Genomic DNA, 26788 nt, shown 5'->3' with positions numbered 1-26788 from the left:
ATCACGATAGTTGAATTTTTCTATCGAGAAAAAGTTATATCGCGATACATATCGTTATCGTTCTATCGCCCAGCTCTAGTTCTCAGTCATCCAGTCCAAGCTTTGCAAAGAGCTTGGAAAGAAAATGTTCTGGACTTCTGCTTCTTCTTGCTTGAAGATGTTTCACCTCTCATCCAGAAGCTCATCCAAGAAGCTTCTTGGATGAGAAGCTTCAAGCAAGTTAAGGAAGTCCAGACGCTTTTCTTTCCAAGCTCCTTAGACTATTCAGTATGTCCTGAAACCAGCGCCTGAGTTTTTAAAGTCATCAGGTCAGCATTCACTGAGGTTGTCGCCCTCTGTTGGCCTCTAAAATGAATGATGTTCAGGGCTCGTCTGTGTTGGGTTCACTTTTCAGACACAAAGCTGTTTCCATCTTTTATCTACTGTCTATGTTCACAACCGTGACGGTAACAGCACGACACCGAGCGGGCTTTAGGACCATGCGCTGAAGTCAGCTCAGGCAATAGCAATATTATGGCTGCTTAACCTGAGAGCTACTGACGGACAGCTCCAACCTTATGAGCCAATTTAACGCCTTTTATAACACTGTTGTGCACATATTCTAGTGCTGGTAGTTTAGCCGTGGCTGGAAGCTTAGCTGCCGATGGAGCACATCCGACTGCCAAAGGTAACCGCGGGTCTGGCTGCAGTGATTTGCTACATTTCCGCACTGTACCGCCACTGGCGCTCCAGCAGCAAAGCGTCATGCGCACTCTAAGATCAAATCTAAAGTCAAATAAATAAGACAAACATCTGTCTCAATCCAAAGGACGCGTGCTGCTGTGTTCGCCACGTTGGCAGTAAAGTCACTGCTTTGAGGATGTGTTTCTCTGTCATCTCACACATATGTGCAGCTGTGTCAAACACGCGTGAGATGTGCAGAGGATGAGGCTGTTTTGATGCTGTCCTTCCTCCTCCCCCTTCCAGGTGGAGAATGTCAAGCTGCTTGACAGAATCTCCCACAGAAGGAGGAGGGTGGGCACCCTGTACCTGACTGCCACACACACCATCTTTGTGGAGAGCGAGGCCGGAGTGCGCAATGAAACATGGGTAGAGATCACAGCCCGTGATAAGCAGTCTGTTTGAAGAGAAAAAAATGTTAAGCGTGCGTCACCAGTAGGCTGCAAGACTAACATTTTGCAATCCTCCAAAGCACACTTCAGTAAATTTGTTTTTTTTAACCTTTGCTCAGGTACTTCACAGTTTGGTGTGCAGTGTGGACAAACTGGCTGCAACTCCTTCAGGATGTCCTCTGCTTATTCACTGCAAGAACTTCCAGGTTCTTCATTTTATCATTTCTAAAGAGCAGGAATGCCACGATATTCATCTGTCCCTGCAGCGGCTCTCCCAGCCAGGTGAGCTCTGTCATTATGTCAGCAAAGGCTTGGACTGTATTCCTCTTTGATTATCTTCTTTTTTCTTTATGCCAGCATTTCTGTATCACTGTAAATATCCTAAATATCCTGTAAATATCTGCTCATTTGGTCTAGTTTTCATCTCCTCTGCTTTTGCAACACTTTGGCCTTTTGGACTGAAACAAGTTGAAGGTTGTGCTCATCAGCCTTTAGCTGTCAGTCCCTGTTTTGTCTTTCAGAGAGTTATGACGAGCTGTACTGCTTCTCCTATAAGCCAAATGTTGATGAGAAGGAGAGACGACAGGAATGGGACTTCTTGGACCTCAAGGCTGATTACAGCAGAATGGGACTCCCAAGCTCTCTGTGGAAACTCTCCCCAGTTAACCAACACTACAAGGTCACTGAGCTGGCCTTAGATGCACATTCATCCTAATATGGACAGCTATGCCTAAAGGTTTGTTTGGTCTTTTTTTCTAAAGGTGAGTGACACTTACCCTGCTGACCTGTTTGTACCCGAGAGTGCCACACCACCGGTCATAGTGGGGAGCTCCAAATTCAGAAGCAGAGGCAGATTTCCTGCCCTGTCATACTACTGCAAAGACAATCATGTAAGTTTATTACAGAGTATTTCTCTTTTTATTTCCCATACACTTCCAATCTGCCCCATAGTAATACAAGGGATATGAAGTGATGCTAACAGAGCTAAAATCTCCAGTCCTGCACAACGAAAAACTTTGCAGGAGCTGAGGTAAGAGATTATTTACAGGTATATAAAATAAGTTTTGAATGCTTCACTTGGACCGTTTTAGCCACAAAAGTGAGAAAAGTTGGTCTGTTCTTAAGATGAACATGAGTCACTGCTGTCAGGAAATCTTTTCCCATTTCCACGTGAAAGCAGCATCTTCATGATGATTGGCCGGTAGAGAAACAGCACCAGATTCTGTATTTGTCTGAGGTCATGTATTCAGATTCAGATATCTTAATTAATCCCAAAAAAGCAATAGTGGCGACCTGAGAGCAACTTCCTGACAAAATGTGGTCAAGATGGTTGATAATGTATTTTGCCTTCTTAATAAATACATTCTTAATAAATGTTTTTTAGCAGGGGTAAGATATGACCCTGCTAAATACTGTTCCTCTTCTTCAACTTCTTTTTTACAGCCTTGTGTTACAAGGCTGTAAAAAAGAAAGCAAGACAGACGTCCATTTGGTCATTAAATAACAACATGAATCATTACTGTCTCCCTGATCTTGGCTTCATATTTGTGAAAGTTGTATATCTGACACGAGAAAAAGCCAAAGTGCTCATAATTTATTTTATTAATCCATAATTCGACGTTTAGGAGTGCTTTATGTGTGTGAGGTCAGCTTCCCAGGGTTCAGGGTCCTGCTTGTGGAGTTCAGCGCATACAAAAAGCTCCACTTTAGTTCATGTGCCCAAGGGGAGAGCCACACAGTGATCTCTGGCTATTTCCCATGTTGCTATTAAATGTGGAGATATGAGAAACTGTGTGGTTGAATAATTTAAATTGAACATGCAGGGGAAGGAAAAGTACTGTGAATTTCAACTCGTCCTAATTCTCATATATTAGACTGGTTATTGTGCGTGTGCACTGAATGCTGTGAACTGATGAGGATGAGTCCCTGTATGAAGCCTAGCTCCTCTTGCTTCCTCGCAGGCTGCCATCTGCCGCAGCAGCCAGCCCCTGTCAGGTTTCAGCGCTCGCTGCCTGGAGGATGAACAGATGCTTGAGGCCATCTTGAGGTCCAATCCCTGCAGTGACTTCATGTATGTGGTGGATACCAGGCCTAAGGTGAGCCCTTTGTATCTAAAGGAAAGGCCTGCAAGTGTTTAAAGCATCAACTGTATATTCAGCTGGGATTTATTTTTCCAGACTGTGCGCTGCCGGCTGAAGATCTCACAGCAAACGCTTTGAAAACATCCCAGATCTCTGCTAGGTGTTATATGATCAGTATTGATGGCAATGTTTCTGCAACATATGCGTTTTATGTAATTTGGCCTCTGAAAGTGTTTGAACTCAGTAGTTTGCTTTGCTTCTAGATCACCATAACTTTGCCTCTACACAGCAAAGCCAATGAGCATGAAATAACAACTCCCTAAACAGAGACATCCACTGAAATTCATCATTTTCCCTTTCTTTATATCTTATGAAGATCACGTCTCTATAACTCTTTTTGAACCATGGCCAGCACAGTGGCGCAGTGATTAGCACGGTTGCCTCACAAAAAGAGGGTCCTGAATTTGATTCCACCACCTGGCCGGGCTCTTTCTGTGTGGAGTTTGCATGTTTGCCCCCATGTTTGCGTGGATTCTCTCCACGTACTGTCTCTCTGTGTTATCCCTGGCGCCCTGTCCAGGGTGTACCCTGCTTCTCGCCCTATGTTAGCTGGGATAGGCTCCAACCCTTGACAAGGATAAGTGGAAGACTATGAACTGCTTTATGTTTGGACACTGCTTCAACTCCGTACTCAGACCATTCCACAGTTTCACTCCACGCACAGAAACACAAAAACTTTTCCTGGTAGTTCACACATTCACAAAACCACCTGGTAGTTCATTACTTTTTGCTTTGAACAGAAATTGTGCTATTTGGAATTCCATTAGATCTGCAAATTTCAGTATTTCAAACTGTAAGAATAGTGAGTTTGTATAATTCTCTGATTCCAGACTTCTGCACAACAGCTTAAGTAAAGGGAAACCAGCGAACGGTATGGTAATATGGGGAGATGTACAGTCTAATGCCTGCTTTGCCTTGTTTAGTATTGCAATGCTTCTTGATACATTGGAATGAAAATATCTTACGTGTGCTCTCCGATTAAGTCTCTCATCTGTTATTACCCCAAGAAATATATTTTCATTGACTCTTTATTCTTTATGCCAACACAGAGGATTTTAAAATGTGACCGTGATGATATGTACAAAAGCACAGCCTCACCTGCACATTGCATCTACAGGATCAGTCCTACATTTGTCTCGATCTATTATTGTCTCTCCATTTGCCCTCTATTTGTTTAATATGCATTTTGAGCGACATATCGTGGTGAAAAACGACTCCCAAGGTTCCTCACATTGTTACTGGAGGCTAAGGTAATGCCATTCAGAGTAAGCATCTGGTTGATACCATATTTCTAAGATTTTTAGGGCCGAGTACAATAACCTCAGTTTTATCTTAATTAAAGAAGCAGAAAATTAGAGGTCATCAAAGTCTCTATGTCTTGAAGACATTCCTTCCGATAACTAATTACTTAGTGTGTGTTATCTGGCTTCATTGATAAATAAAGTTCTGTGTCATCTGCATAGCAGTGCAAATGTATGCTACGCCCTCTAATGATACTGCCTAAGGGAAGCATGTATAATGGAAACAGAATTGGTCTCAGCACAGAACCCTGTGGAACTCCAAAACTGACCTTAGTGTGTGAGGAGGACTCTTCATTTAAATTAACAAATTAAAGTCTATTAGATAGATGTGATTCAAACTACTACAGCACAGCACCTTTAATACCTGCAGCATCCTCTTATCGTGAGTGGTATATCTACCAATTCTGGTATTCTATGGCAAATGCCAATTTAGCTCCATGGTCTGGACAGTGAGCACAGAGCCCGCTAAAGGATGTCGGGCCCTCTGGCCTTCCTCGTGATATCTGATGTCTCGTCCTGCTGATGGGTTAAGGACCTTCTATGGCCCTGTCCAGCTCTGGAATCTCCTTCATGCTCTTCAGACTTGGCTGCAAGACACAGCAAATCATCTGATTGATGTGCCATCGTGGAAGAGTTGGACTCCTCGTGTTAGATGCAGTGCATCTAACTAAATGCATAAATTGTGAAAAAATAATGAATGAAAATGTCTGTGGCTCCCATCTGTAAAATCATTCCTGATGTGGGGGCTTTTCTCATTGTTGCCCCTCTAGTGTACCTGTTGTCAATTCATTGAATAACAGTACCTTCTGCTACCCAACTGACAGGATCAATATCCCAGAAGTTTAATCAACTTGATCCTATAGTCTGATTCTTCCTTTATAGTATAATGGGAGGAGGGAAATAAGTTTTAGATACACTATGTTACTATAGTCCAGTATTGCTACTATAAGTTGTAAAACCAGCCTCTTTCTGAGATTACAGATTGTCGGGATTCTTGAATGACAGCTGGATAAAAAAACTGACAGAATTTTTTTTTTCTAGCTGAATGCGATCGCAAACCGAGCTGCAGGAAAAGGGTATGAAAACGAAGACAACTACTCCAACATCAAATTCCAGTTTGTTGGGATCGAGAACATCCATGTCATGAGGAACAGCCAGCAGAAAATGCTGGAAGGTAATTACTATGTAATTATCATTTAGCTATAATGACAGCTTGAGCTGGGTTTTTATTTGCTTGACAGCAAATAAAAAAACCAGCTCAAGCTGTCAAAAATGTTTCACCACATCATATTTTACACAGATATTCTGGCATTGTCTGTTTAAATTGGCCGCATCGTCACATTACTAAAGCAGAGCGGGTCCCCCGTGGGGTTTTTTCATATGCAGTCACGCAGAGTGAACTGTGCTGGAATCAAGCCTCAAATGAGCCCACAGGAGAATTTCTGGGTATTGTGCAGGGGTGCTCCTAGGAAGACTTTGAATCCATCTGGGTTTTATTTCAGAGCTATTTTGGTTTCCCGGAGCGGACAAAACCCCGGACATTATCCCCCAAAGAGAGACAGAGGGCGTGAGAATGATGCGATTTCAAGCCTGAAAAGTTATAGCTGCTCTCAGTTGTGATAACTCTTTGCCCACTAGCAGCACAAGGGAAGTCTTTAAATGCTGGAGACAGTGCCTTGCCCTTTCACGTCTGCCCTCTGCCTTCCTCTCTCTGCCCGGTTGCATACTTCAATAAGATTAAGAAGACCCCCCTCCCGCCTGACAGCAAAGCCTCAAACATCTCTTCTTAGTGCAAGTCCACTGTGCGAAGTGTTACAAAACCTTAGAGGCTAAAATGAACCCGTTCACCTGCTTCTCTGTTATCAGCTCTTACAGGTCAGCAAACTGATGTAGTATCAACATAAAACCCACTTTGTCCACACCTCAGTGAGTAATCTGAGGGTTACAGTTTTCTAAAGGTGATTTGTGACCATTAGTGTAATATAGTCTCATCAGCTGAGTTCGATTGAGTTCGTGTCACGCTGCCTGTGAGTGAACCTGACGATGGAAAATGTTTGGAAAATAATTTAAATACATTTTACAATGAAACGACACAGTGAGCCTGCAGCCGTTGGCACTAGAGGGAAAAGTTAGTGCATCATTAAAATGAAAAGGATTCATCCTCTGGGGAACCATTACTGTCTGGGCAAATTGATGGCAGTTGAATAAGTGAACTGAAGTGGTTTTATATTGCTCATCCCCAAGTGGCTGTCGCTGGTGTGAACAAAGCCATCGCCAGTGGGAACAAATAACATGAGAAGATAAACAGAATCTGCTTTAAAAAAGCAAAATATGCTCGGGTGACCCGTATGTTGTCTCAGCGTGCACAGATTCCCTGTAAACTTGTCTCTGCTGCTGTCAGTGTTCTGTGAGGTTTTAATAAAGTCCTGCGATCAGGTATGCTCCGTGTTTCCTGACAGTGAGACAGCTGTGTTGTGGTTACAGTGTGTGAGCTGCGTTCCCCCTCCATGTCTGACTTCCTGGAGGGTCTGGAGAGCTCAGGCTGGCTGAAGCACATCAAAGCTGTTTTGGATGCAGGCATCTTCATCGCCAAGGTCAGTCTGGAGGCTAATCCTCACTGTCTGCCTCACCGTTGCCCTCAATATTGGTTTAGGTGTGGGTTTGTTTGTGTTTTGTATCTTCTGTGTGTCTGTGTGAAACCAACATCATCCATCTTTGCAGGGACGATACGAGAAGCCCTTGAGGCTTTCCCCCAGATTTACACGAATGAGCCACAACCACTGACAGATGAAGTGGTTATCATATTTATCATCTCATTACAATGTACAGCGGTCCCTCTTTTATCATGGGAGTTACATTTTAAAAATAACCGGTGAAATCCACAAAGTAGCCAACTTTATTCTTTACAATTATTATAGATGTTTTAAGGCTGTAAAACCCCTCACTACACAATTTATACACTTTTCTCAGACAGGCATGAACATTTTCACACTTTTCTCTCTAGTTTAAACACTCTCAAAGTTCAAACCTTTGTAGAAAAATAAGTCCAGTATCATAGAATGAAACCAAAGATCAAACCCTGTTTTCAGGTCCAGAACATGGGAATAGAGCAGCTGTGAGAGAATCCAATCAATGGTACAGAAGTGGAGGAAGCAAGAAGAATGAGTTGAGGAAAGTTTGACTTATCTGACTGTTTTGTTTCACTTAATGCACCTTATAATCCGTAGCGTCTACCTTCCTTTAGCATGTCCAGAAGTCCAACATTTTGTGCGATGGTTAGCATCTTTCTCTGCCTTCTGGGTGCTACCGCAGGTGTCTTTGATGGTGCAAAAAGTTTCATCGACATTGTTGTGTTTGTATGGGAGAAAACTTACAAACATACAGTACAGCACTTCAGAGCAGAGTGGGTTTGTTTTGCATGTTTTAACTAAGAGATGGGCCTGACAGCAAAACTGTATGCTCATTGGCTAACAGCGTGTGATTGGCACCAAGCATATCCATCGAATGATCAGTGTCAATAAAATTAACTTTATGTCTTATTCAATATTACCTGAAACTTATTACTGAACCTATAAATTTAACAGGAAGATGTTCACTGGGGTCAACGAGACAACAAGCCGAGGACCGTTTTCCCATAGACTCCTATACAACCACGAGTGTTTTGGAAAGCCAACATTGTTGCCCCCTGCTGGCTATTATAAAGAATGCAGGTTTAAGACATTTCAGTGTTGGCTTCACACTTCAGATCCACAACTTCCTCCATGTTTTATACTGTCTGCACCTCAAAACCACCTTTGTGGTGTTTTTAGCTACAGCAGATTACTCCTCGACCACATTTTGTTATGATACCATCACGAATGTACACAGAAAGACACACACAGACTGATACCGTCTGCGCTGCTGTGGCTTTTTAATAATGTTCCAAATTATCCAAGGGAGAAAGGAGTGTCATTAAAGAAATTGTGTGGGTCTTCTAATTAAAACATCATGATTGTACTTTTTTAATAACACGTCTCTCAGGTTTGAGGTAATACAGCTAAAATTAGTAAAAGGTCAGTATGGGGTACGGGGTTCCTGTGATTAAAACTTATCTGATGACTGGCTGGTTTTCTTCTCACAGCTGCTGTAAAATAGCGTCTGTGTGCAAAGCAGAGGTACGTATAGTGCACAAGTGGAAAATCACCACATCTAATTTTGGACGTTTTATTTGTCTGTGTGTGTGTGTGTGTGTGTGTGTGTGTGTGTGTGTGTGTGTGTGTGTGTGTGTGTGTGTAGGCTGTTGCAGAGGAGGGCGTCAGCGTCCTTATTCACTGTTCAGATGGGTGGGACCGTACTTCTCAGGTGTGTTCAGTGGCCTGTGTGCTGCTGGACCCCTACTACAGGACCCTCAGAGGATTCATGGTACATACTGGAGCTTTTTTAATTTAAGATACAGAGCGGGGTTACAGCTCAGTGGTATCATGTTAATATATCCAAATGCATTCTGGCTTTACATCAAAGGGGGTCATACTAGGCTCACGCTGCTTGTTTGTTTAATCCAAAGCTATCTTTACTGGCTAATGTGAAATACACCAGAAAAATAAATAAAACACAGAAGCCTACTTTTGAGAAATCCCCCTGGAGTCGGGGGGGAAATTACCCCACAAAGTGGGTGTGGAGGTTCAGTCGTTCTTCCCGTGACTCAAAGTCATCTTGCTTGTGTTTTAACACTTTTCTTTCTGCATTTAGGTTCTCATAGAAAAAGACTGGGTCTCATTTGGACACAAGTTCTCCCACAGGTCTGCCTCTGAAACGTGACTTTCATGGCATCTGCTGGATGTGGTTTAAATCTTCTGATTTCATTCCATGCATCTCTTTTCCAGATGCAAACACGTGGTTGGAGACCCCAAAGAGGTGTCTCCCATCATCGATCAGTTGCTGGAGTGCGTGTGGCAGCTGATGGAGCAGTTCCCCTGTGCCTTTGAGTTTAACGAGAGGTTTCTAATCACTATACACAATCACTTCTACTCCTGCCAGTTTGGCAACTTCATTGGAAACAACCAGAGGGAGAGGATAGAGCTGAGGTGAGATTTAAACCTGCAGACACCATGTTGGGAGAAGATTGTCTTTTTGTCTTTCCCCTGACCTTATTCTCATATTTATTTCCCTGTCTTCCATTTGGACTTCACATAGAGTTCATGAGAGGACTCATTCTTTGTGGAGTTATCTATGGGCGAACCGTACAGACTACACCAACCCCCTGTACAGGCCAAACCACAGCCAGACTCAAGGGCTCCTCCGTGCATCAACTTCCCCCTACAGTTTTAAGTAAGTTCTCTCCAACCGCACCAGCTCACACAGCATCACTTGAACCCTGGTATGTGCACTCTAATTAGGAAGATAATCATTATGTGAAAGGTAAAGACATTCATTGAAATTTTATTCTGCTGATGCATTTCTCTTTTTTTATGGAGATTTTGGAAAGGGCTGTACAACCGTTTTGACCATGGGATGCATCCTCGGCAGTCCGTAGAGGATTATCTACGGGCCATCCAGGAGGAGACACAGCAGCTGGAGGAGCAGCTTTCTTCACACACACAGGTAGGACAGGGCTATGCTGATCTGCCACAAGCTTAAAGCCATTTAAAAAAGGCCATAGGTGTAACAGAAATTGCTGAAAACCTGATGCTGGCTATAATAAAACAATGTTTTGGAGCTTGCTATGTAGCAGCAGAGTAGTCAGAATTCCCATGTTGATTCCTGTGGTCCTACAAACTGTGGTATGCATGTGCAAAGTAATGAAAGAAGGAGGACTTGTCTGATCACATTTTTTCTTTTACACTGACATATCTTTTGTTTACCTGAGAAGGAGATAACATCAGCGTGACCCGTGGGAGGAAGACAAACTAGCTGAGGTGGCGTGATGCTCAAAGGTCACTGGTTACTTTGGCAACCAGTGACCTAAACTTCGCTGCATGTCACATTCACCCCAACATGGCAGTTATATTCCCTCTTCCAGCAGGATAATGCAGCTCAGCAAATTCCCCAGACCTTCCCAAATTCTCCAGTATGTGCAGCATGCTGAAAAAAACGTAATTCCTTGTGAGTAAATTTAACAACCTGTGCACAAAGAAGCCATCACGCGTGCGAGGATATACTAAAAACTGGCACAGGATTACTTTAAAGCTGAAGAAATCTTTCAAATCGGATATTCTAGGAAAAGTTTTGGAGCCTTTTTATAACTTCTGACATAAATATTATTCCATGCTAATGTGATGCCAAAGGTTCTGGAGCCTGTCTCTGGATGGGTCGCAACTGTTTTGACAGCACGGGGGAGGGGCTGCACTATATTAGGGAGGTGATTTTAATATTGTGGCTGATCACCGTGCATTCATACTACAAGTCAAAGGAAAAAAAGAAAATTCCACCTGGATGTTTTTGTGATTATAGAAAATGACTGTTGTCTTCATTTCTTACATTATCAATAGAAGATTTCTGAGCTGGAGCAGGAGCAGGAGTGCAGTGATTCCTGCAAAGCAGCCGCCTTTGATAAGAGCCCCACGGTTTGGGCTCCTGGTAACAACCTCGGTCTAGCCAACACTCCTCAGGACTACACCGGCGGCTTCATCACCGGCAGCCCCTGTCAGCCTAAAGGACCAGACAGCATCCTCCTGCCAAAGAGCACGAACCAAATATCTGACGCCAGCTTCTCCAACGGCAGCGACCAGGAGTCTGGGATCGCGGACCTGAGCTGCCGTTCACCTCTCAGCGAGGACAGCACCAGGGATCCGGACTCCGATGAGGCAGCCTACTCGGCTGCCTGAGGACGTGTAGCATTGGCTGGGAGGCGCAATGCTAGCCAGACGTCACCTGAGCGACACTGAACAAACACTACCATTACGTTGATCGTGTGACCCGACTATTGGCCAATTTCAATGCGGGTTTTATTGGGGTTGCACGATTTGCTTACACTTTTGTTTGCATGCATGGTGGACTTTCCATGTTCCTGCATTCCTTCGTGTTCATAGTTGTTTCCTGTAGCAGACTGCATTTAACCTTGTCTCAGTTAAAGAGTCCAAAGAAAGCTTACATTTTTGGACATTTTAATCCATATTCAACAGAAAGTAGGAGCAAGACTGACTCTCTGCAGTTTACTGTATTTCTAATGATAAGCCATGTAAGTGCTTCTATTCAGTAGATATTTGGCTTTACAATGTAAACACCTTAACAGTGTAAAATGACATGACGTGTGCTCTGAACATAGGCCAGTAATACATGGTATTAGTTAACATTTAATGCTGAAAGAGTGGCAGTGATTCTGATATGCCCAAATGTAGCAGCACTTCAACCCCAAAGGACTATATTTATGACTGAGGTGAACTCACTCTGCAGGCCACAGTGACCTCAGCTGGGGCTGGGAGTCATTACACTCTAATAACCAGCGGTCAGTGGTTTGTTTTCAGCACCTTGCGGTCCACTCCTGAATATTTCAGCATATTATAGGATTTCACGGGGTTTTACTGCCAAGGGACGTAAAAGGAAGCTTTTGAAAAGACAAAGTGATTTAATAAACGTCTGTGCAGCGTGTTTCGACATCAGTGCATGACTGAACTACCGGACTGAACACACAAACATGGTGCTGCTTAGGGCAGCAGATGACCAACAGAGACTCCTTTAGTGTTTGTGTTATCTCAGCTGTCCAACTGGCAGTAAAGCTGCTTGCTATAGTAGTGCAGTACCCATTATTGTTTTGGTGAACTCCTGCTAAAGAACAGTGCAAAGATTACTGGGCAAAGCATGTGAAAATATTTTTGTACTATAACCTATTTTTGTCTCCTCTGACCTCGCTTTAAATGTTTGTTTTGTTGTTGTTTTTTCAGTGTCTAAAATGTCTGAGTCATACCAAATTCTGTCCTTGTATTAAAAAAAATACCAGAAAAAAGCCTTAAAGCGTTCTGATGCTGCTCTCATTTGTTCAGTTGGATCACGATAAGTTTGCAAAAGTGCTCGAAAGGCAATCTTATGTAAATTTAAGTCCGTTTTCTGCCATATACTTACTTTTTTCTTGTTTTATTTAAGTGGGAATAGAGTCAGATTACAATATCACATTCAGAAATGGAGAACCGTGTAAGTAAACTCAGCCACTGCACAAAATGAGAGTCTTTGCTAAAGTGTGCTGTTATTGTGCCATTTGTGTATTCAGGTCACCCGTTCTCCTGATCTAATTTTGTTTCTCTAGTCAGATACTCGAGCAGCTGCCTCATAAATGCACAGTCTGACATTATTTACACAAAGCAGTAAGGCTCAAATCCTTCATCTGAAAACAATTTATTTGATATTTGGACTTAATCACCATAAAACAGATTTGCATTACATCATCAGGTAGGTAAAGATAAGAGATAAGATAAGATAAGCTTTATTAGTCCCACACGTGGGAAATTTGTTTTGTCAGTAAATGGCAGCAAAGACTGCCCCTCATTTTAGGGATGAATGATGAAGACTTCAATGTCCTTGTTGTTGCTGCACAGCTGTGCTGGCGGGGAGCCAGACCCCAAAGCGCTGCCACCACCAGCAGTCCTGCTCCATGGCTCATTCAGCTGTTTTATTATGGGTGTGAGTTTTTGGTTTATCATTGTAGTCTTTACAAAATGTACAGATTAAACCAAACCTCTACTAAAAACTGAACAGACAGTTGGCTAAGTAAGTAAAGTAAGTCAAATTTTATTTATATAGCACCTTTCAAGACGAAGATCACAAAGTGCTTCACAAAAAATACCGGGGCATTTAAAAAAACAGACAAAAAGTTAACCCAACACAATTCCAAAAACATGAGTTTTTAGTTGTTGTTTTTTTTTTAAACAACAACAACTCCTGAAGACAGGAGGTAAAGACTGCGGTTGACTGTTGTTGAGGAGATCCTACTGCTGGAAAAACTGAAACTACAGACTGAGCATGAAAAGAGCACGTTTTAAAAGACTGGGACAAATGGTTGACATATAAAGTGAAGGAAGGACATAAGTAATTTTAATTACTAAAAGAGACAGATTTGATTCACACTGCAGGCTTAGGACTGTTTATATGTTTATGTATCTATTTTTTAGTCTTAGATAGCTTCCAGTTTTGTTCTGGCGTTTTCCTAATTATCATTATCTTTTTATGCTTAAACAAAGCAAAACAAATTCAATTCAATTTTATTTATATAGCGCCAAATCACAACAAAAGTCACCTCAAGGTGCTTCATAGATACAGAGAAAAACCCAACAATCATATGACCCCCTATGATCAAGCACTTTGGCGACAGTGGGAAGGAAAAACTCCCTTTTAACAGGAAGAAACCTCCGGCAGAACCAGGCTCAGGGAGGAGCGGGGCCATCTGCTGCGACCGGTTGGGGTGAGAGAAGGAAGACAGGATAAAGACATGCTGTGGAAGAGAGACAGAGGTTAATAACAGATATGATTCAATGCAGAGAGGTCTATTAACACATAGTGAGTGAGAAAGGTGACTGGAAAGGAAAAACTCAATGCATCATGGGAATCCCCCGGCAGCCTACGTCTATTACAGCATCACTAAGGGAGGATTCATGGTCACCTGGTCCAGCCCTAACTATATGCTTTAGCAAAAAGGAAAGTTTTAAGCCTAATCTTGAAAGTAGAGATAGTGTCTGTCTCCCGAATCCAAACTGGAATCTGGTTCCACAGAAGAGGGGCCTGAAAACTGAAGGCTCTCCCTCCCATTCTACTTTTAAATACTCTAGGAACAACAAGTAGGCCTGTAGAGCGAGAGTGACGTGCTCTAATAGGGTGATATGGCACTACAAGGTCATTAAGATAAGATGGGGCCTGATTATTTAAGACCTTGTATGTGAGGAGCTGGACTTTGAATTCAATTCTGGATTTAACAGGAAGCCAATGAAGGGAAGCCAAAACAGGAGAAATATGCTCTCTCTTTCTAGTCCCTGTCAGCACTCTTGCTGCAGCATTTTAGATTAGCTGAAGGCTTTTCAGGGAGTTTTTTGGACATCCTGATAATAATGAATTGCAGTAGTCCAGCCTGGAAGTAATAAATGCATGAACTAGTTTTTCAGCGTCACTCTGAGACAGGATATTTCTAACTTTAGAGATGTTGCACAAAGAAGGTTTTAAGAAATTATAATAGGAATAGTAATGCATATTTGTTTACATGATTTATAAAAGGAAAGGGAATAGTAGAGGTGGGCGGATCAATCCAAATACTGATAGTATCTATATCAGCGCTGGTGCTGGTATCAGATTAATACTAGCATGATAGGATCGAGGCTTTGTTTCTATCCCCTAAGTTCAGTATGTAGCCCACTGAATTGCATATATATTATGCAATATATAAATACTATAAATGCAATTATTTAAAAAACATGTTATATATATATATATATATATATATATATATATATATATATATATATATATATATATATATATATATATATATATATATATACATATATACACTCAACAAAAATATAAACGCAACACCTTTGTTACTGCTCCCATTCCCCATGGGATGGACATAGAGACCTAAAATTCATTCCAGATACACAATATAACCATCCCTCCCAAACAGTGGTCACAAATCAGTCCAAATGTGTGGTAGTGGGCACATCTGCTATATTGAGATAATCCATCCCACCTCACAGGTGTGCCACATCAGGATGCTGATCTGACATCATGAGTAGTGCACAGGTGTACCTCAGACTGCCCACAACAAAAGGCCACCCTGGAATGTGCAGTTTTGTCTCACAGCAAAATGCCACAGATGCCACAAGCAATGAGGGAGCGTGCAATTGGCATGCTGACAGCAGGAATGTCAACCAGATCTGTCGCCCGTGCATTGAATGTTCATTTCTCAACCATAAGCCGTCTCCACAGGCGTTTCAGAGAATATGGCAGCACATCCAACCGGCCTCACAACTGCAGACCTCGTGTAACCACACCAGCCCAGGACCTCCACATCCAGCAGGTTCACCTCCAAGATCGTCTGAGACCAGCCACCCAGACAGCTGCTGGAACAATTGGTTTGCACAACCAAACAATTTCTGCACAAACTGTCAGAAACCGTCTCAGGGACGCTCAACTGCATGCCCGTCGTCCTCATCGGGGTCTTGACCTGACTCCAGCTCGTCGCCATAACAGACTTGTGTGGGCAAATGCTCACATTCGATGGCATCTGGCACGTTGGAGAAGTGTGCGCTTCACGGATGAATCATGGTTCACATTGTTCAGGGCAGATGGCAGCTGAGAATGTCCCAGTTCTTGCATGGCCAGCATACTCACCGGACATGTCACCCATTGAGCATGTTCGGGATGTGCTTGACCGGCGTATACGACAGCGTGTACCAGTTCCCACGAATATCCAACAACCTCGCACAGCCATTGAAGTGGAGTGGACCAACATTCCACAGGCCACAATTGACAATCTGATAGACTCCATGCGACGATGTGTTGCACTGCATGAGGCAAATGGTGGTCACACCAGATACTGACCGGTTTTGGGTCCCCAGACCCCCAATAGCGCAAAAAACTGCACATTCCAGGGTGGCCTTTTGTTGTGGGCAGTCTGAGGTACACCTGTGCACTACTCATGATGTCAGATCAGCATCCTGATGTGGCACACCTGTGAGGTGGGATGGATTATCTCAATATAGCAGATGTGCCCACTACCACACATTTGGACTGATTTGTGACCACTGTTTGGGAGGGATGGTTATATTGTGTATCTGGAATGAATTTTAGGTCTCTACGTCCATCCCATGGGGAATGGGAGCAGTAACAAAGGTGTTGCGTTTATATTTTTGTTGAGTGTATATATATCAAACATGCACTATGAAAGATGTCTGAATGTTTTTGTGTTGACTGTCATGTCTGTTTTATTTATCACCTACGTCACATTTAACCAGCAGAAGCTGACCAACAGTGCTTCAAAGACAGACATATTTACCTTCCAGGTCACCAATAAAATGCAGTTTCAACAAAAGCTGAATGGTGTTTTTTGTTTTGTTAACTAATTATTGTGACGATTTAGTGACCATTAAAATGTGTTCAAAATTTGCAAACTGATGATAATTCATTTTCTAAATCATGACACACTGCTCTACCGTCCATAAGCTGGTGGTATAGATTCAAATTAATGTAATACGGAGCCTGTATTTACTTGGTTTTGGATCAATAAAAAAACTTGGAGTATTCCACAAGACTAGAACTTAGTTGGTTAAGGTTAAGGTTAAAGTATTCTTAAATGTATGAATGTGATTGGATTAGGAGAATAAAATGCTGCAATATATTTGTCACAATCATAACCAAATTAGTTTTGATTGTGATTTTTTAACTTTCTTTTGTGGTAGAAACCGAACTTTCTTCTAATCATTTTCTAGAATAAACGTTGCTGCTGGGTTGGTCTTTTTTTGGTGTTCATACTTTGCTGACAAAAGTAAATAATAATATTAATAACAACAACATTATTATTGTTGTTGTTGTTGTTGTGTTTTTATTTACTGAAATGACTTTTATTCATGTATTCATTTTCATTATACTGACTGGAGCACTAGTGCATATCTAATATAGTAAAAAAAAAATTAGTACAGTTTTCAAGGGCTCTGTGCTTAAGCTATACTTACACACGTATATACGCGTATGACGTTGCTGTGTTACGTGATGACGTCCAGTTGTAGGCTCAGCTATGATGGCAGCCGTAGGTTGACATCAATACGATACTGAATATAAAGTATTTAAAAGTTAGCGGAAACTCCCCCGACACTATAACGTGGAACAAACTAACAGTTTTCTGATAGTACACGCTTAAAACACACACCCGCCCGGTTTGGGGAACGGTAAGTTAACGAAGCTACGTTCACCTTTGCTGTATCAAAGTGGCGCCGAGTGTGTGTCTGTGTGTGCGTGCTTGCACCAGTCTCTTTCATGTTCTGCACACAGTCTCAGTTATCTGTGAGCTAGCTGTCCACTTGCAGGAGCTGCTTTGTCTCATTACAGAGCTCCTATTCCTCCTGCCCGTGTTAACTAATGCTAGCTCTGCAGCCTGCTAACTGTTGCAGGTAACCTAGCTAGCCGAAGTGCTGCCGAAAACCCGAGCTAATGCGAAGAGCAGTCGGCTAAGCCCGTCCTGCTCATCATGAGGAGATAGCTGCTCCTCCCACTGTAACAACAGTTAGCATACATTATACTAGAATAGAAACACTAACTGCGAGTAAAGTTAGCTTCCCCAGTGTACCACAAGCAGGCTAAAGTTATTTCCTGTGCCCAATATAGAAGCCTCATTTGTTTTCAGTCAAGTGCTGTGTCAGGAATCCTTCTGTGCCTTTGGTTTAGGTGTTAAAGTGCACTTGTTCAGCCCCCTTTAATGTAATATGCTGACCTATGACAGTACACTTATGCACCACGTTGCAGATGTTGTGTTTATATTCAAGTACAATTCTTTGTCTCCTTGCATGGTGAAGTGGCACTATGCCCGCAGCTACTGTGGATCACAGCCAAAGAATATGTGAGGTTTGGGCCAACAACCTGGAGGAGGAGCTGAAGAGGATACGACATGTCATTCGAAAGTACAACTACATTGCTATGGTGAGTGGTGCCACAGTCGCGGCGCCTCTCCGTGCCCACATTTCCGTTGTTCATCGTGACTCGTCTGCTTGCAGGACACGGAGTTTCCAGGTGTTGTAGCCAGACCGATCGGAGAGTTCAGAAGCAACGCTGACTATCAGTACCAATTGCTGCGCTGCAATGTGGATTTGCTCAAGATAATACAGCTGGGCCTCACATTTATGAACGAGCAGGGGGACTACCCACCCGGGACGTCAACGTGGCAGTTCAATTTTAAGTTTAACCTCACGTAAGATTGCAATCCGGTCTGTCTGTCTGTTGTATTCCTGCTGGAGCCCCATAGATGGATTGATCAGCTGATAACGGCCCATCAGTGCGTGCAAATAGTAAATCCTTTCTTGACTTTTTTTTTAAACTACATGTTATACATACGAAGATGCTCCATTGTTTACAGTACTCCTGGCTCGTTCTTAAGTATAATAAACAGACAGCGTTCACTGCTGCTGGAAAGACAGAGATGCTGTCTTGCTTGTGAAATACTGTAACTGCACACACTACTGGGGTTTTGACTCCCTAAAAACCAGCAATACAAAGTTCCCCCAAAATCCTTCTACTGATCAGACTTTATTTTTCTCGTATTCAATTTAGATGTGTCCAGATTTGCAGTTAACTCTGCAGTGTGGACATGCTGTTGCTGTCTGCCTTCTGACAGTAAGAAAACCGTGCCATGCCTTTACTCACTACTGTAGTGTGGCACTGTATCCATCTGTCAATACAAAATGTTGAGAGATTTATCTGATGGGCTTGATCCGCTTTGTGTGAATGCATTTGACAAAGGACTTGGATGTAAAATAAGTTTGTTTCTTTCTGTGTAAAAGTCTCCACTCCAGCTTTAACGGGACATGAATCGTTTCTACATGCAGGCCCGACTGTAAATATTTGGACAGCTTTTGGTCTACGCACTGTTTCAATATGACACTAAGTTTGAAATAAAACAATTAATACTACACTACACTGCCAAGTCTCAGCTTTAATTTTGAGTATTGCATTAAAACTAGAGAGAGAAGTGTGTGAGACAGGGGCCCAGAGTTTTGGTGCTCAAAAGTTATTCAAATACACACAAAATCATTGTGTTTGCAGTTTTGTAAGCGACTGCTTTGAGTTTTTGACTTAAAGACAGTTGCAGATGCTTTGCAACCTCCCTGCTGATGATCTCCCAGTCCTCAACTGCTCACGTACAGCTCTTTGCTGCTTGTGTCAGCTACCGCCACCTTTTGGAATGGCGCTCAATCAGAGGGCTGACTCGGCCAGTCGAGAATTTTCCTTCTTTTTACTCTTGTAAGCCTTTTGGTTTTATGTAGAGGATTGTAGTCCTGCTGAATAATGAAACATCCAACAGGTTCTGATGCAATTGGCTGAATGTAAGCACAACTCTGCATTCAACGTATGGCTTCTGCCAGCAGTGAAATCATCAACACCAGTGAGCCAGGGCGTTTGGCAGGGTTACGTGCACGAATCCTAACAGAAGCCCTTCGATGTTAGATGATGATGTGGCATTTTATGTTCCAAGCTTTTCCCTTCCTAGATATGTTTAATCATTTTAATAGAGGTAAATTTTGGTTTGATCAAACAGAACGTGGTTCCAAAACACTACTTTATTTCTTTTTGTACATTTTTTGCAAACTGCAGCCTGTCAGTGGTGAGAGCTCTGAAGTCATGGACAGGGAGTCGTTTCTTGAAGGAAAAACATGTACGCTGCATCCTGAAGTGCATTCATAGTTTGTTGCTACCATCTATATATTTTTTCTGCGGATCCACAAAAGACCCAACCAGCTGATTTTGGCAATCAACGTTTTCTTTTAGTTTTAGTTTTTATTTGAACAGAGGATATTCTTCTAGTACATTTCTGTTTAGTTTTGTGGCTTTCTTTTTCTTCACTGTTTGCAGTTTAGGTGCAGTGTGTTAAAGGGTTTGATCTCCCTTACATTTTTGTAATATTCATCTAAACCTACTCAAATGAATCCTGAGACTTGGCATTTTAATTTATTACACATTTTTTTTTGTCCCCCAGAAAAAAGCTGTCCAAATTAAACATGAGTTGATTGTCTAATGTTGTAAAATTTCGTACGGCCAGTTTATTTGTCATTCAAGAGCAACATTATAATCCCTAAACTTAAACTGATTACTGACCTGTTACCTAGTTGACTTTGTTGTTTGTGACTTTCTTCCCCTTTAGAGAAGATATGTATGCACAGGACTCCATTGAGCTCCTGACCACTTCAGGGATTCAGTTCAAGAAGCACGAGGACGAAGGCATTGAGACGCTTTACTTTGCAGAGTTGCTGATGACATCAGGTGTGGTGCTCTGCGACGGAGTCAAGTGGCTGTCTTTTCACAGGTATTCTGCTCTGACTTAATCTTCGCAGTGTCATTAGTAACACTTGTGTTTACCTGCTGCTTCACATCCAGAAACTGGCTTATAGCTATTTTATACACACATGGCAGCAAAGGCAGATTTCCACAATTTTTTACTCTTTAATAACAAAGCACTTATTAGAAACACAGCGTTTTACCTTTGGTACACTATCACCGAGTTTGAATATTATATATTACCTTTGTAAAAGCTCTTCAAATATGAGTGTTTGAACCAAATTACATGTCTGCTGAGCTGTTCAGACATGCTGTTTAGTTTCAATTTGAAATTATATTTAACCTGTCAAATAGTTTTGTCTTGTCTCGTCTTTTTAATAAGAAATGTTACAGAGCACCAAGATTATTTAGCCACAAACGTGTTAACACCAAAAACACAGCACTGTGCCGTCTTTCTTTGCATGTTGCTTCCAAGCAGCCAGACTTGCTGTCAGGCTTTCTAAAGCTCCTTCAAACTTTTCCTCTGAACACTGACGACTTTTTCACTGATTTTTTTCAAGTGTTTGTACCTGAAAATATTCAGAGGAATGTTTTTTTTTTCTGTTTGTTTGTGAAGCCATTTAGCACTGACCTCTGAATCGTCCTAGCATTAAATGCACCTAACTCAAGAGATGAACCAGTGTTGTAGCCACATCTAACACACTACTTTGCAAAGAACTGGTTTTAACTACTAACTTAACTACTTTGTTACTAGCAGATTTTCACAAAAACACATCATTTGTTCTCATTTTTATGTATGAAAAAATACCAAAGAGAAAAAAAATGGGACAAAAAAACCAAAGATTGGGTTTGAAGGTCACTGATGTCACTTTTATTCTCGTCTAGTTTTCTCAGTTGCCACAATGGAATTTATAACTACAGTGTATTTTTATTTCAATGTTTCTTTGATATGAAACTCTTAGTTATCTTTGTTTCCTTGGAGACTGAAAGTGATATAGTATTTGACACCAGCTGCTGTGCTCCTAAGCAACTTTGTTAAAGTGTGTGCTGTGTGTGTTTTACAGTGGCTATGACTTTGGATACCTGATTAAGATTCTGTCCAACGCTAACCTTCCTGAGGAGGAGGTGGACTTCTTTGAGATTCTTCGCCTGTACTTCCCAGTCATTTACGATGTCAAGTACCTCATGAAGAGCTGTAAAAACCTGAAGGTGCTTCTATAAATATTCCAGCAGCATGCACGCAGCATCTCCTGCTTTATTAATTTAATCACCTTGATTTCTGATGCAATCCCTCAGGTTTTACTTTGACTGCATGCACTGATCTCAAGTGTGTTGCTTTCAGGGTGGGCTTCAGGAAGTAGCTGAGCAACTAGAGCTGGAGAGGATTGGACCACAACATCAGGCTGGTTCGGACTCTTTGCTCACAGGCATGGCTTTCTTCAAGATGAGAGAGGTACGTACCCCGTGTTCGAGAGTGGAGAGGATCAGAATAAGGACCCAGTTTATAATACAGGTTAACACGTTATCAACCCAAAACTCAGACGTGTTTAATACATGTAATCAGTTTAAAAACTTCAGTCTCTGAGAAAGGCTGAGTGTAGGGTCAACATGAACATAGAGCTGGGGACACTGTAAAAATGGCTTCAAGTCCTAAACCGTTAATGGAGTACTTTTGTAAAACTCTGTGATTTAAAGTCTGCACTTCACTCACATCCTGATTGTTTGACGACTGATCTGACCATAAACTCAACAGTAAAGTGTTTAATGTCATAAATAATATTCAATTCAATTCAATTAATACAGTACCAAATCACAACCACTGTCACCTCAATAATACATACAGAGAAAAACCCAACAATAATATGACCCCCTATGAACAAGCACCTTGGTGACCATGGGAAGGAAAAACTCCTTTTTAACAGGAAGAAACCTCCAGCAGAAGCAGGCTCAGGGAGGGGCGGGGCCATCTGCTGTGATTGGTTGGAGTAAGTGAAGGAAAACAGGATAAAGACATGCTGTGGACGAGAGCCAGAGATTAATAACAGATATGATTCAGTGCAGAGAAGTCTATTAACACATAGTGAGTGAGAAAGGTGACTGAAGAAGAAATACTGAATGCATCATGGGAATCCCTCCGCCTATTACAGCATCACTAAGGGAGGATTCAGGGTCACCTGGTCCAGCCCGAACTATATGTTTTAGCAAAAAGGAAAGTTTGAAGCCTAATCTTAAAAGTAGAGATAGTGTCTGTTTCCCGAATCCAACCTGGAAGCTGGTTCCACAGAAGAGGGGCCTGAAAACTGAAGGCTCTCCCTCCCATTCTACTTTTAAATACTCTAGGAACAACAAGTAGGCCTGCAGAGCGAGAGTGAAGTGCTGTAATAGGGTGATATGGTACTACAAGGCAGAGGTGGGACCAAGTCATTGTTTTGCAAGTCTCAGTAAGTCTCAAGTCTTTATCCTCAAGTCTCAAGTCAAGTCTCAAGTAATGTCAGGCAAGTCACAGTCGAGTCTCAAGTCACTGGTGTAAAAGTCCGAGTCAAGTCACAAGTCTGAAACTTTGAATTTCAAGTCCTTTCGAGTCTTTAAAAAAAAAAAAAACGAAAAAATAATGTTGCAGTTATGCTAAATGTAAATATTAGACCATGTAATTTTAAAATCTGTGTTTTTCTCAACACATGACAAAATAGTGAACTTAGAAAATATACACAAATTGTGAAATTGCACCTCTTTAAAATGCAGCTCAATTAAACCTAGCTCCAAGAATAATTTTCACCGACAGTTCTGAGATAAGCTGCATGTTATTCTTGGATGCGGTTGTAGGACCGGCTTTAAAATCGCATGACAAAAATATCATACACATTAAAAAAACTGTATCACCAACGTAGCCTGGAAAACATTTGCTAGTTAGATGAAGTCAGCTATCTCATCTTAGCATATTTATATGCATATTTATAATCATACGGTTCTTGGAGTGAGTGCACACACTCATGAAGTTTAGTAACTTCCGGTCACTGCAACAAGCCCAGGTACAGTTTACCGACGGATGGGTGCAGGACCTTGAAATGCACCGTGTAGAACGAAAGACCATCGTACGTATCATAAGTTTACCAGTCTCACAAATCGTCGTCATAAATACACATTCGTTAACCGTTTATTAATAGGACCTTTGAGCTCAACGGTAATTAATTAGTAGTGGAAATAATTTCTGGTAGCATCACAGAAATGTAGCAGTGACAATAATATTGTATGCTGTAATCGCACTGGGCAATTAGTGATACAAAAAACCTGTTTTATCCTGTGAATAAAAGCATATGTTTTTGTCAATGTACCATAATAACAGAAGCGAAACGCAATATTGTGTCAGGACAATTCACTATTTATGCACAATAAATAAAGGAGCATAGCGCGACCATTTCTGTTCAGCGCCAGACTTGCTTGTAACCTATATCACCAATTATGTTATGAAAATGACGTATTAACTACTAAAAAACACTGACCTTCGTGTAAATGCTTGGAGCAGACTAACCTGTGAGCTGGAGTGTTCTGGGACGTTATATTTGATCTTTGAATGGCTGCAATCCAGGCCATCCGTCGCGTCTTTGTTACTTCGGAAACATGGCTTGAACAATTTCTCTTCAACGACGTAATCCGATAACAACCGATCTCTTTACCCGTCGGCTTCCCGTGGCTGTCATGCGACCGGCTATTGCAGTTAATAATACAACGGCTTCTTGACATTTTTGTGTTTCTTTTTATCGCTGTGTAACTGATTTTAATTGAAAGCCTGCGTGCGCTAGTACCGCTTGCCACGAGTTCCCAGAATCCTTTGCGGTTCTACCCGTGAATGACGTCACATTTTCAATCTCTATATAATATGCATGTTAAATTTTATATTTGGGGTAAAATATCAAGTCTTTTCAAGTAAACCGGTTCAAGTCCAAGTCAAGTCCCAAGTCATTGGTGTAAAAGTCCAAGTCAAGTCACAAGTCTTACAACATTTTTTCAAGTCAAGTCTAAAGTCATAAAATTAATGACTCGAGTCTGACTCGAGTCCAAGTCATGTGACTCGAGTCCACACCTCTGCTACAAGGTCATTAAGATAAGATGGGGCCTGATTATTTAAGCCGTTGTATGTGAGGAGCCGGACTTTGAATGTAATTCTGGATTGAAGTAAGCAGTAGGCTGGTTTTCCCATAGCAACCAGAAAAGTCCCCACCGTGCTGGCCAAACCTAATAATACAGGTTTATTGCGCTTTGATAGAGGTGGGCAGATCGATTCAAATATCGCAAGTATCGATACTAACGCTGGTACTTGTATTGGATCGATACCAGCATGAAAGAATTGATACTTCACTTTGTTTTTCTTCTCTAGGTTCAGTGCGTTACTCCCAATCATCAGAAAGTAGACATGGCAGTGCAAACAGCGCTTCTTTCACACAGGCTCCACCCCCTCCTCCCTGCTCTGCTGTGTTTAGTTGTTCTGAAGTCATGTGACTTGAATGCTTGAGGAAGCATAGTGTTGACCTTGAATGAAAGCATTACAAACAGTAATGTGTGTTGGAAGGTTTGTTTTATTGTCTTAAATAATTATTCTGGAAAGTTATACCACTATGATATCAATATCACCAATACCAATAACTGATATCGGTAATTTTGGCCCTTTATTTACTTGGTACACTTTGACGTGATCTTTTTTTCACACTTTGTGTGTTATCCTAACCACTAATCGATTGTATTATTGTGTGGGTTTTTTTGTAATCCTTCCCATAGATGTTCTTTGAGGATCATATCGACGATGCAAAGTACTGTGGTCACTTGTACGGGCTCGGCTCAGGCTCCGCCTATGTCCAGAACGGAACCGGAAACGCCTATGAAGAAGAGGCTAACAAGCAGCAGTCGTGACATCGCTCCGAAACTCTTCCCATCCTGCACTTCACACCCAAAATCAGTGCGGCTCTGACGCCAAGCTCCCGAGTGACAATAATGATGGAAGAAGAAAATAACCTACACGTGCATCGTTTAGCAAGCTGTTTCTCAAGTTTCTCATAGGCTCTGCTCACTTTAGACCAATGAATATGATGGTCCAAAAAAAAAAGAATCACCGCTGTCCTCACACATGCAAACAACTGCATGTTTGAGTTTAGTCTTTTATTCCTAAGAGGCAGCGTAGACGGCGTGTGGTCGGTTCAGTTCAATTTAACATGCTTAAAAAGGTGGGATTTTAGTTTTCCTAAAGTGTTCTGTAGAAATGTTTTGCACTTTAAAGCTCTAACCTGATTTTATAAGGAAAGCTGAAAATGTTTCCGGTGTGTTTGTGTGTCTCTCTGGCCTCTTTGTTGCCTTCTCTATGTTCCCATTTCACATTGTGAACATGTAAAGCTGTACGATCACAACTCTCACCACGCTCAGCCTTAATAATAACTGCATTCTTATCTTTTAACTTTTTAATTTATTGGCATGGACTAGTTGCCCCCATTTCAACACTAAGTCCACACAGATTTCCTCTCTGATAGTTGGGGTGTGTTTACATGCACTTGAATCTTGAGGATTTTTCTAATCGGTCCCGTTAATGTTAAGTTTATAACGACCCGAGTAAGAGCTAAGTCCACTGTAATAAGCCTTTTAAAGCGGTGCAGACCATAAAGCAAGTGGATGCCATTTCTTTATTATCAGTTGGTCAGAATGGATGCACACTGATGTGCGTGTAAACATCATGGATACACATCACCTCAGCCAACCAACAAAAATGTGTTGGGAAGAAAAACAGAATGAAAGCTGTAGGAAGTGCCGAGGTAACCACTGAGTAACCACCAGAGAGTCAGTTTTTGTTTTAATTTATAGTTTTAGTGTTGAAATAAAAGAAGAGGAATGTTTTACTCGAAGTGACGGTGCTTTTTTAACAAGCGGGAGTTCATTTGTAGTTCTGACCTTTGAATTAGACTTTTTGTGCTTTTTGGTTCCCTTCAAGTGTTGCTTTTCCAGTTCATTCATGCCGCATAAAACTGCCGCATGTACAAAAGAAACAAAAACAAGAATAAACGCTGTTGTTGAATAGTATCCTGAACTTGCATAGGTGCGTGTTAAAGCGTAGGCTCACGGCTTATTAACCTCCGGTGACAGAAACTCGACAGCTGAAGCACTTCCCTCTTTCTGCAGTACGTCTTTCTCTCACTGTAACCGAGTCGAAGAAGAATATGCAATAAAAAAGAGGAATGTTTTTAGATGATTTTGTAAATAAAGGCTTGAAATTTTTCTACCATCGTATCTTTCAGTGGCTTCGCGTTCTTCCATT

General features: G+C 41.7%; 2 protein-coding genes across 3 annotated transcripts; both read left to right on the top strand.

Moving 5' to 3' along the window:
• Window positions 1–488: 488 nt before the first annotated feature.
• mtmr7a (myotubularin related protein 7a) lies at window positions 489–12492 on the top strand. Of its 2 annotated transcripts, XM_085474024.1 has the most exons (14): window positions 489–667; window positions 967–1089; window positions 1232–1394; window positions 1634–1791; window positions 1874–2002; window positions 3074–3208; window positions 5596–5728; window positions 7039–7148; window positions 8830–8955; window positions 9283–9332; window positions 9417–9617; window positions 9727–9861; window positions 10008–10134; window positions 11022–12492. In XM_085474024.1, exons 1-14 carry the CDS (start codon window positions 644–646, stop codon window positions 11355–11357), a joined length of 1950 nt encoding a protein of 649 aa, XP_085330150.1. In that variant the 5' UTR covers window positions 489–643; the 3' UTR covers window positions 11358–12492. The 2 variants fall into 2 exon arrangements, with proteins under 2 accessions (XP_085330150.1, XP_085330151.1); XM_085474025.1 differs by lacking the exons at window positions 489–667; window positions 967–1089 and adding an exon at window positions 1098–1144.
• A 4700-nt stretch (window positions 12493–17192) lies between these two features.
• cnot7 (CCR4-NOT transcription complex, subunit 7) lies at window positions 17193–26749 on the top strand. Its single transcript, XM_085474022.1, has 7 exons — window positions 17193–17396; window positions 18021–18144; window positions 18219–18412; window positions 20360–20521; window positions 21558–21702; window positions 21836–21946; window positions 25267–26749. The coding sequence occupies exons 2-7, from the start codon at window positions 18028–18030 to the stop codon at window positions 25396–25398; spliced, it is 861 nt and encodes a 286-aa protein (XP_085330148.1). The 5' UTR covers window positions 17193–17396; window positions 18021–18027; the 3' UTR covers window positions 25399–26749.
• The last annotated feature ends 39 nt before the right edge of the window (window positions 26750–26788 follow it).

Source organism: Copadichromis virginalis, linkage group LG2 (assembly GCF_057382275.1).
Source record: "Copadichromis virginalis isolate Kocher_CV1m ecotype Utaka linkage group LG2, C_Virginalis_male_GT1.1, whole genome shotgun sequence".
Lineage (NCBI taxonomy): Eukaryota > Metazoa > Chordata > Actinopteri > Cichliformes > Cichlidae > Copadichromis > Copadichromis virginalis.
This window is presented reverse-complemented; position numbering and strand designations above follow the sequence as displayed.

Coding starts and splice junctions, on each gene's coding strand:
- mtmr7a (XM_085474024.1), top strand. CDS start 644: ATGGAGCACATCCGACTGCCAAAG. Junction 1,090..1,231: donor GAGTGCGCAATGAAACATGG/GTAGAGATCACA, acceptor ACCTTTGCTCAG/GTACTTCACAGTTTGGTGTG. Junction 2,003..3,073: donor ACTACTGCAAAGACAATCAT/GTAAGTTTATTA, acceptor GCTTCCTCGCAG/GCTGCCATCTGCCGCAGCAG.
- cnot7 (XM_085474022.1), top strand. CDS start 18,028: ATGCCCGCAGCTACTGTGGATCACAGCCAAAGAATATGTGAGGTTTGG. Junction 18,413..20,359: donor AATTTTAAGTTTAACCTCAC/GTAAGATTGCAA, acceptor CTTCCCCTTTAG/AGAAGATATGTATGCACAGG. Junction 21,947..25,266: donor CTTTCTTCAAGATGAGAGAG/GTACGTACCCCG, acceptor TCCTTCCCATAG/ATGTTCTTTGAGGATCATAT.